The sequence below is a fragment of the Otolemur garnettii genome, unplaced genomic scaffold (genome assembly GCF_000181295.1).
Source record: "Otolemur garnettii isolate 467f Iridium unplaced genomic scaffold, OtoGar3 scaffold00093, whole genome shotgun sequence".
NCBI lineage: Eukaryota > Metazoa > Chordata > Mammalia > Primates > Galagidae > Otolemur > Otolemur garnettii.
This window is the reverse complement of record NW_003852488.1, coordinates 1,325,041-1,335,675: the sequence shown is the minus strand read 5'-3', so window position 1 is coordinate 1,335,675 and position 10,635 is coordinate 1,325,041. Positions and strand designations below refer to the sequence as shown.

Sequence of the window (10,635 nt, the reverse complement as noted above, 5' to 3'; positions counted from 1 at the left end):
ATATTCATTAGTGAAATTGGTCTGAAGTTCTCCTTTTTAGTCGGATCTTTTCTGGTTTTGGTATCAAGGTGCTGTTTGCTTCATAAAACTTGTTGGGGAAGATTCCTTCCTCCTCAATTTTTTGGAACAATTTCTGTGGTACGGGAATAAGCTCTTCTTTGAAGGTTTAATTAGAATTCTGGTGTGAAGCCATTCAGACTAGCACATTTTTTTGTTGGGAGATTTTTTTTTCTTTTTTTATTTTTGAGACAGAGCCTCAAACTGTTCCCCTAGGTTGAGTGCTGTGGTATCATAGCTCACAGCAACCTCCAACTCCAGGACTCAAGCGAGTCTCCTGCCTCAGCCTCCCAAGTAGCTGGGACCACAGGCGCCTGCCACAGTACCGGGTATTTTTTGGTTGCAGCCATCACTGTTGTTTTGGCAGATGGGGCTGGATTCGAACCCGCCACCTTAGGTGTATGTGGCTGGTGACTTAGCCACTTGAGCCACAGGCACCCAGCCTTTTTATTGCTTCTTTGATCTTAGTGCTTGAAATTGGTCTGTTCAGGAGATCTATGTCATTCATACAGGCTGTCTAGGGAAAGGGAGTGATTCCAAATATTGATCCATTTCCTTCACATTGTCAAATATGGGGGCATACAGTTTCTGGTAATATTCAGAGATAATCTCTTGTATTTCTATGGCATCAGTTGTTAGTTCCACTTTATCATTTCTGATTGAGGTTACTAGAAATTTTACTTTTTTATTTCTAGTTAGTCTGGCCAAAGGTTTATCTATTTTATATATTTTTTCAAAAAACCAACTCCTTATTTCATTAATTTTCTGAATGATTCTTTTGTTTTCAATTTCATTAATCTCTGATTTAATTTTAGATACTTCTTTTCTTCTGCTGGGTTTAGACTTAGTTGTTCTTCTTTTTCCAATTCCATAAGATGGCTTGTGAGTTTGTTGATGCACTCTTTCCGTTTTTCGAATGTAGGCTTCTAAAGTGATACATTTTCCTCTCAGGACTGCCTTCACAGTATCCCACAGGTACAAAACTAAGCAATGGATTTTCACAAAATAAGATGAATAGAACGCTACCACACTTATCAAATATCTCAGTAAATGTCAATGGCTTGAATTCCCCACTGAACAGGCAGAGATTGACTATTAAAAAATACAAGCCATCTATTTACTGTCTGCAGGAAACACACCACACATCAAAAGACAAACTATAACTCAGAGTTAAGGTTTTGAAGTCAATTCTTTAGGTAAACAGAATTCAGAAGAAAAGAGAGGTTGCAATCTTATTTTCGGACACATGTGGATTTGAAGCAACTAAAGTCAAAAAAGACAATGATGGTCACTTCTTATTGGTCAAGGGAAAAATACAACAAGGAGACATTTCAATTCTAAAGGTTTTGTTGTTTTTTTGGGTTTTTTTGCCAAGGCCGGGCTTGAACCCACCACCCCCAGTATATGGGACCGGCACCCTACTCCTTGAGCCACAGGCGCTACCTTCAATTCTAAATATTTATGCACCCAATTTAAATGCTCCCAGATTCTTGAAATAGACCTTACTTAGTCTGAACAATATGATATCCTATAACACCAAGATAACAGGGACACTCCTCTCTCAGAGTTGGACAGATCCTCTGAACAGAAATTAAACAAAGATACAAGACATTTAAATGAGACCCTCATTTAACTGTGCTTGATAGACGTGTATGGAACACTTCATCCCAAACATAAAGAATATACATTCTTCTCATTGTCCCATGGAACATTCTCCAAAATTGTTCATACCCTAGGACACAAAACAAACCTCAAAAGAACTGAAATTTTACCTTGCATCTTCTCAGACCACAAAGCACTAAAAGTGAAACTCAACTCCAACAAAAATGTTCAACCTGGCTTGGTGCCTGTGGCTCAAGTGGCTAAGGCGTCAGCCACATACACCTAAGGGGGTGGGTTTGAATCCAGCCCAGGCCCACCAAACAACAATGACAGCTGCAACCAAACTAGCCGGGTATTGTGGCAGGTGCCTGTGGTCCCAGCTACTTGGGAGGCTGAGGCAAGAGACTCGCTTGAGCCTAAGAGTTGGAGATTGCTGTGAGCTGTGATGCCATGCACTCTACCCAGGGGGACAGCTTGAGGCTGTCTCAAAAAAAAAAAAAAAGTTCAACCTCACACAAAGGCACGGAAGTTAAACAACCTTATGCTGAATGACAGTTGGGTGCAGGAAGAAATAAGAAAGGAAATCATTAACTTCCTTGAGTATAACAATGAAGACACAAGCTAGTTTGGCTTATTTTTTAACTAGATATTTAATTTACTTTTTTGAGACAGAGCCTCAAGCTATCCCCCTGGGTAGAGTGCCATGGCATCACAGCTCACAGCAACCTCCAACTCCTGGGCTCAAGCGAGTCTACTGCCTCAGCCTCCCAAGTAGCTGGGACTACAGGCGCCTGCTACAACGCCTGGCCATTTTTTGGTTGCAGCCATCATTGTTGTTTGGCAGGCAACAAGTGAGACTCTGTCTCTAAAAAAAAAAGAAAGAAAGAAAGACAAGAAAATTTATTTCTTAAAAAAAAAACTGACCATATAGTGGCTCTCCATTTTCTTAGAGTAGGAGCCAAAATATATATAATAAATAGGCTTCAAAACTCTATGGGATCTGGGGCGGTGTCTGTGGCTCAAAGGGCGCTGGCCCCATATGCTGGAGGTGGTGGGTTCAAACCCAGCGCTGGCCAAAAACAAACCAAAAACAAACTCTATGGGATCTGTCCTTCTGTCCTTTTCTATTACTTCTCTGACCCTAGAGCTAAAGTACCATCACTCAAAAGAATTTCTCAAGTAACTACATATAGTAACTGTACCTATAATATGAAAAGTAAAAGCATCTTATTCATTTTTGTGATCTGCATGCCCAGATATAGATACGTATAATGTGTTTACATAAATACAAATCACTTTATCAGACTGTAAATACCACATAGGTAAATATTTTCACTACTGTGTCTACTTCCATATCAGTGCCTGCCACATAGTAAGTGATCAATAAATATTTGCTAGGGCAGCTCCTGTGGTTCAAGGAGTAGGGTGCTGGCCCCATATACTGGAGGTGGCTGGTTCAAACCAGCCCTGGCCAAAAACTGCAAAAGAAAAATTTGCTAAATTAATGAGCAAATGAAACTACTTTAAATAGTATACCATAAAAATACAATGCAATGACACAGCAAAATCTAAATTAAGAACTAGAGAACTAGGACCAGGGAAAATCCACACTAGGAACTGCATACAGAATGTGGGTTAAATGGACTAGTTAGTCCCTGAAGAAACGAGATCAAATAGTCCTTTCTAAGAGTTTGACTATCCTAACTTAACATCTGTAAGATCTCTGGTAGGCTGAGAAACCTGGGTTCCAATCTTGCCTTGATCCCTAAAATTTATCTTTGATCAAGTCCTTTAACTTTTCTGGGTATCATTTTCCTCATCTGCAAAATAAGATTGGACCAGGTGATCTTTTACATCCCTCCCAATCTCTAATAGCCTTTGCCATCATAAGGAAAGAAATAGCTAGAATAAGTTCTCCTCCCACTCCCCATGTCCCGCCAGCCTCATCCCACCCCCACTTTCCTCTCCTTATGCAACAGCCTCACAATTTTAGTCCACTACTAATTTTAGGTTTGAACCTTATGACCACTTCCCCATGCTCTGTTTATTGGGTTGTTTATTCATACAGTACTTTGATTTTGCAGTTTTGGCTTAACAGCAAGTTTGCTTAATAGGAAACTGAAAATGCTTTTGCTTACACCACACTTCTGAGAATTAAAAACAGACATGATGTAAGTATCAATGTTGACTATTTCAGAACAAAATGAAATATACAAATTGTGAAAAGTTAAAAGCAAACAGGTTATGTAAAAAAATAAAGAATGGGTTCTAAAAGAAGCAGTAACTCTTATTAAGCAGTAAACTTTGAATCTAGCCTAGTATTTTATCTCCTAAAAATGATATACATATCTCTTCAATTACTGAATTTTTCTGAAAAATTTCATCAGTATAGATGGTCAATCTGGATAATTAAGCCTTCAAAAATCTATTTTCCCTAATCTACTACATTGTAGATTTCATTCTGTTGTTAAATATCCTCAACTAACAAAGTTATTCTATAGGTAAAATGTATTTTACTTTTACAGCACTTAAAAGAATATCCTCAGAGAATATAAATAAATTTTCTACATTTCACTATTGTGGATCAACACGAGTTACATTCTGTAACTCACTGAGATGTTTTGTCCAGGGTATCATGTGTCTATACTACAGCATTATATAAAAAACCATGTGCAACTTTCTAAGAACAGTCGAGTTTTTCATACCAATGCTTGCTAACATTGAGGTTGTTTGGTGATTTAAACTTCAAACTACAATTAACATTACTATATGCAATTTTTTAAATCTATAATTTGTAAATATTTAAATCATAAATCCTAATACTTGTTCTGGGCTTTTGCTGCTTATAGCAACAAAATTTATACTGCTATGGACTGGAGTAATAAGTCTGTTATACTTTGAAGAACTACTCAAGTGCAGCCTCCAAATATAGGCTTTGGAAGTTAAATATAGTTACTCTTTAAACTTTCATTGTTCCTAACCTCAAAAGGAGAAAAAAGAACCTTAAGAAATAAATGTTTTCAAACAGTGAAAAATAAATAACCTAAATGAATTCATATTATTCATATAGGAAGATGTTGGAGGGGTGGTATATAAACTAGTCTATTATCACATTCTAACTGTATTAATTACACTAACATAACTCTTAGAAACCAAATGTTTTATGAATCCAGAGTACTCTTCTTTCTGGGAAGAAATTAGAATGTTTTACAAATCATTACAGGAATCACACATGGGTAAAATGCAGAAGTACCCTGAGACACGCCTTAACACAGCAGTCTGAAAAAGGGTCAGATGGAGGAAGGGAAAGGATTATGCCTTTGTCAAGTACAAGTTCAGAAATCCCAGTTTCTCCAGGTTATGAGGCACATCTGCATCCCCAATTGAAGGCTACTGATCAGAACGCTGGACTCACACCAAAAATTGTTTTGTTGACAGCAACATCTATGGATCTGACTTGGAGGGAGAATGTGCCACTTACTGAATCACTAGCTCTTTGGTTTTGAGGTGGAGACACTTACTTTTTCATCTGAAAACTGAGCTGCCCACTGAGACCACTTTCAAAGAGATAGGATTTCAGCTGAAGAGCCATGGCAGCAAACTACACAAATTAGATGGTAGGATTAGGATTAACTCACAAACTTGGCAGGAATTAAGCCCTATGACGGGAGTTGGAATATACATAGAAAGTTACAACAACTGCATCTTGGCTGGCACCATTTCTCAAAGGAAACTAATAAGTCCTGAGTTTTCTATTTATGTTTAACAGCCATGGCTTTGTAACTACAGAGTGTTTGATAAATTTCAAAGCATTCCTAAGTTAATTTCTTACTGCATCAACTTGATGGAAATCTGTTGTATCAAGAAGAGTTAATAAAAAGTGAAAGAAAAAAATAGGAAAGTTAATATGCAGCCACAGAGTCAGAAACATATTTAAGACTATATGCTATGATCTTAATCCTGTGAAAGTTGCAACTTAGCTAGGGAGAAACTAGAAAATATTTATTTGAGAGCATTTTATGCTTCTGATGGTATTAAAGAATGAACAGATGAGGAAGCTTAATGCCTCTGAATGATGTAAGAATGAGATGACAGTTCAGTTTTCAGGTCTATTATCTTTTAATTTGTCTCCTCTTTTATCTCCTACTAGTTTCAGAGGGACACTTTAAGGAAGAGTAACTTTTGTTTTCATCACTTTTAACAACTATGGGGATTTTTATCACTATATATGTACCAATATTTCAGCCTATCCTCTTGAGATAAATAGCCCCTCCAGTGACCTATAGTCCACATTATATGGTTTGGATGAAAAGGTAGATGAGAAATGGGAAGGAGGGAAACAAAGAGATTTGGAAATAAGGTACTAAGTTCAAATTTAGACCTATTCAGTAGATACCTCTGGGAAATTCAGGTGAAGATGTTCACTAAGCTGGAATGATAAATCTGGTGCTTAGAGGAGAGATTGTGTTGGTGTATAGAAAGAGATTTGAGTATCATGGCCAGGTTCAGTGGCTCATGCCTATAAGCCTAACACTCTGGGTGGCCAAGGCAGGTGGATTGCTTGAGATCAGGAGTTCGAAAGGAGTCTGAGCAAGAGCAAGACCCCATCTCTACTAAAAATAGAAAAACTAGCCAGGCATAGTGGCATAGTGGTGCATGCCTGTACTCCCAACTACTCTGGAGGCTGAGGAAAGAGGATCACTTGAGCCCAACAGTTTGAGGTTGCTGTGAGCTATGATGCCAGAGTGAGACTATCTCAAAAAAGAAAAAAAATATTGGGGGGTATTGGGAGGCACCTGTGGCTCAAAGGAGTAGAGTGCCGGCCCCATATGCCAGAGATGGTGGGTTCAAACCCAGCCCTGGCCAAAAACTGCAAAAAAAAAAAAATTGGGGGGTATCACTGGAATATAGGTAGTACTTAAATCAGGGGAATGGATGACGTTTCCCAAGTAAAAAATAAAGCTCTAAAAGACTGACTACTTGGGACTTCTACTTCTTCCACTCTGTCCTTGATTACTGGGTTACTGGAACTTATGATCTTAAGTATAAGACCACAAGGTAGTAACTAATCTCAAGGTACACACTGAGCCAGAATAAGATAGACATAGAAAAGGCTGGTGCTTAGAAACCCTTTGACTTGTGTTATCCATAGTTATAACAGGAGAAAATGTATGCATCTCCTTTCTTTACTCTACTACTCTCACTGTCTGACAGTGGACAAACCCACAGTGATGTGTTCTATCCTAAGGTGGAAAAGGTAGGGGCACTGGAAGGTGGAAAAGGTAGGGGCACTGGAAACTCTTCTTCCTCTCACTACCACAACATCAAGGTCATCCAAGATTACTTATTGATTTGGCCAGGCGTGATGGCTCATGCCCATAATCCTAACACTGAGAGGCTGAGGTGGAAGGATCGCTTGAGGTCAAGAGTTCAAGGACAGCCTGACCAAGAGCAAACCCTTATCTCTACTAAAAATGGAAACATTAGGCAGGCATTGTGGCAAGTGCTAGTTACTCAGAAGGCTGAGGCAGGAAGATCCCTTGAACCAAGGAGCTGGAGGTTACTGTGAGCTAGGCTGATGCCATAGCACTCTAGCCTGGGCTACAGAGCAAGGCTTTGTCTCAAAAAACAAAAATTTACGGGCTTGGCACCTGTGGCTCAAGTGGCTAAGGCACCAACCACATACACCTAAGGTGGTGGGTTCGAATCCAGTCCGGGCCCACCAAATAACAATGACTGCTGCAACCAAAAAATTGCCAGGTATTGTGGCGGGCGCCTGTGGTCCCAGCTACTTGGGAGGCTGAGGCAGGAGACTCGCTTGAGCCCAGGAGTTGGAAGTTGCTGTGAGCTGTGATGCCATAGCACTCTACCCAGGGGGATAGCTTGAGGCTCTGCCCCCCCCCAAAAAAAAAGAAAAGAAAAGAAAAAAAGAAAAATTTACTTATTGATATATTGTCCTAGGAAATATTTAAAGTGCTTCTTTAGAAGATTACCAAAGTATTACATCACCTCTTGTGTTAACAAGAGATTGGGGCTCGGCGCCTGTGGCTCAAGTGGCTAAGGCGCCAGCCACATACACCTAAGGTGGCGGGTTCGAATCCCCAGCCCGGGCCCGCCAAACAACAATGATGGCTGCAACCAAAAAATGGCCGGGTGTTGTGGCGGGCACCTGTGGTCCCAGCTACTTGGGAGGCGGAGGCAGGAGACTCGCTTGAGCCCAGGAGTTGGAGGTTGCTGTGAGCATGATGCCATGGCACTCTACCCAGGGGGATAGCTTGAGGCTCCGTCTCAAAAAAAAAAAAAAGAGATTGGTAGGGGAAAAAAGATAAGGACAGAGTGGAAGAAGTGAAAAGTCCCAAACGGTCATCTTTATAGCTGTATTTTTACCTAGGAAACCTTGTCCATTCCCCCGATTTAAATACTACATATATGCTGATGATAACCAAATCTATGTATCAACACAGATCTCTCCTCTAAGTACCAGATGTATTATTCTAGCTCCTTAGTGAACATCTGCACTTGAATTTCCCATAGGCATCTCAAACTACATAGGTCTAAATTGGAGCTAATCTCCTTTTCCCAAATCTTTCCCTTTTCTACCTTCTCATCCAAACCAGAAACCTAAAAGCAATCTTTGACTTTTCTCTCTACATCACTCCTAAATCACATCAATCATAAGTGCTAGTGCGTGACTCCATCCTATTTGTCCTGTCATTGCCAGGTCTGACAGTCACTCGCCTGGACTATTACAGGGGCCTTCATTCAGAAAAACAGAAAGCATTACTTACAGAAGCCAGCAATCTTCCGTCTTCCTTCATAGCAAGGTAACGGTTCGCACACACTCCTTTGATAGACACAACTCCTCTCTCTTCTGCTTGAAGTTGTAGTTTGACTGTAAGTAAAAGAAAAATATTACCTTTGTAACAACATACAGAAAAAAGCAAACTCCACAACAAGTATGCCATAAAAAGACAAAAGACACCTGAGTAACAAATGCACTTGAAAACAGGTGAGGATGGGGGGACAGAAAATAGGGGGCGGATGTCAACTGAACTTTCTTAGAGAGGATGAGGTGCAGATCTGCTAGTGCACCTGTCCTCAGGACTCCCTGTCACTCCTGTGTCACAGGGTGAGTGGAGAGGGTAATTAAAGGTAAGCGGGGGTAGCAATGTGTTGAAGCGTTGAAGGGGTTAAAAACTTTTCATGTTCATTAATGTAAAACTTTAAATGTTAATGTCCTTGAGATACTTTGCTGGTTCTATACAATGTGAAATCTCAGCCACTACTCAAGCATACAAGAATACTAGACAGTTCATTCCAGTGAAATTAAATCTGATTATACTCAAGTAAGCTTGTTTGCTGTCACTGGCCTTATAGTGAGATAATATAATGGTGAGAATGATATAATAAAATAATTGTACGTAGTTCTTTTTTTTAATTTTATTTATTTATTTATTATTATTATTATTATTATTTGAGACAGCGCCTCAAGCTGTTGCTCTGGGTAGAGTGCTATGGCATCACAGCTCACAGCAACCTCCAACTCCTGGGCTCAAGCTATTCTCCTGCCCCCCAAGTAGCTGGGATTACAGGCATCTGCCACAACGCCCGGCTATTTTTTGTTTACAGCCATCATTGTTGTTTGGCAGGCTTGGGCAGGATTTGAACCCGCCAGCTCAGGTGAATGTGGCTGGCGCCTTAGCCACTTGAGCCACAGGAGCCGAGCCATAAGTAGTTCTTGAGATTTATGAGACTCTTAACAAGTAAAGCCACTGTTTCCTATGATATATCAAAGGTATAAGCTAAAGATATATTTCATTTCCTGGAATTAGAAGAGGGTCTTCTTAAAGGAATAGTTTTAAATATTAAGTACTTCAAAGATAGGCAATGAAGAGAATTATATTAAATTTGCAGATAAAGACTACAGAGTAAAATTTTCTACTCTTTTCAGAAAATAGAACAGTATTTTGCTAGACAAGCTAGCAAAGAGTTGCTCTGAAAAATGAAAGATGAGGAGGTACCCCTAGCTCAGTGGGTAGGGTGCCGGCCATATACACCAGGGCTTGTGGGTTCGAACCTGGCCTGGACCTGCTAAAACAACAGTGACAACTGCAACAACAAAAAAATTGCCAGGCATTGTGGCAGGTGACTGTAGTCCCAGCTACTTGGAGGCTGAGGCAAGAGAATCCTTAAGCCAAAGAGTTTGAGGTTGCTGTGAGCTGTGATGCCATGGCACTCTGCCGAGGGTGACAACTTGAGACTCTAAAAATAAAATAATTTTAAAAAACAAAGAAAGAAAGACGACTTGATCAACAATTCTGCACCATGAAAGGGATTTATTCTCCTCTATTCCCAACTAGAAGAGCAGTCATCTTCATCCTAATTTCTGGAAATAATAAAATACTAATTTACATTTTTACACTTAAATAAGTGTTAAAGCCCTAGGTTTCACAATATAAAAACTCTATTTTAATTAGTATCAACATAACTTTCAATGATATACCTGAACGTTTCTGCCACAGCTATCAAAAAAGAGGAGAAAAAGGGAGATAGATCTTCTCCATGATAATAATATGAAGCTTGCCGCCTAAAAAGTGATTAATAAATGATTGTAAAATAGAACACTTCTTGTAGCATAAAAACATTCTTTTGTTATATAGTAAGCACCTATTAATATGAAAGGAAGCTCTCATGTTATCTTGCTCCCTCCACTCAGAGCATGTTTTGTTTTTATTTTTGAGACAGGGCCTTGCTCTGTCACCAAACTAGAATCCAGAGGAATCCCAACAGTTCACTCCAACTTCAAACTTGCTGGGCTCACGGCTCGGCGCCTGTGGCTCAAGTAGCTAAGGCGCCAGCCAGATACACCTAAGGTGGTGGGTTCGAATCCAGCCTGGGCCACCAAACAACAATGACAGCTGAAATCAAAAAATAGCCAGGCGTTGTGGCAGGCGCCTGTGGTCCCAGCTACTTGGG

At 39.9% G+C, this 10,635-nt stretch overlaps 1 protein-coding gene across 1 annotated transcript in view; it reads right to left on the bottom strand.

Annotated features, from left to right (window-relative positions):
• FGF2 (fibroblast growth factor 2) overlaps positions 1-10,635 on the bottom strand; it is a 57,057-nt gene that overhangs the window by 3,261 nt on the left and 43,161 nt on the right. Inside the window, exon 2 of the mRNA XM_003795520.3 lies at positions 8,448-8,551. Coding sequence (XP_003795568.1) covers positions 8,448-8,551 — 104 coding nt within the window. The remainder of the gene's footprint in view (positions 1-8,447; positions 8,552-10,635) is intronic.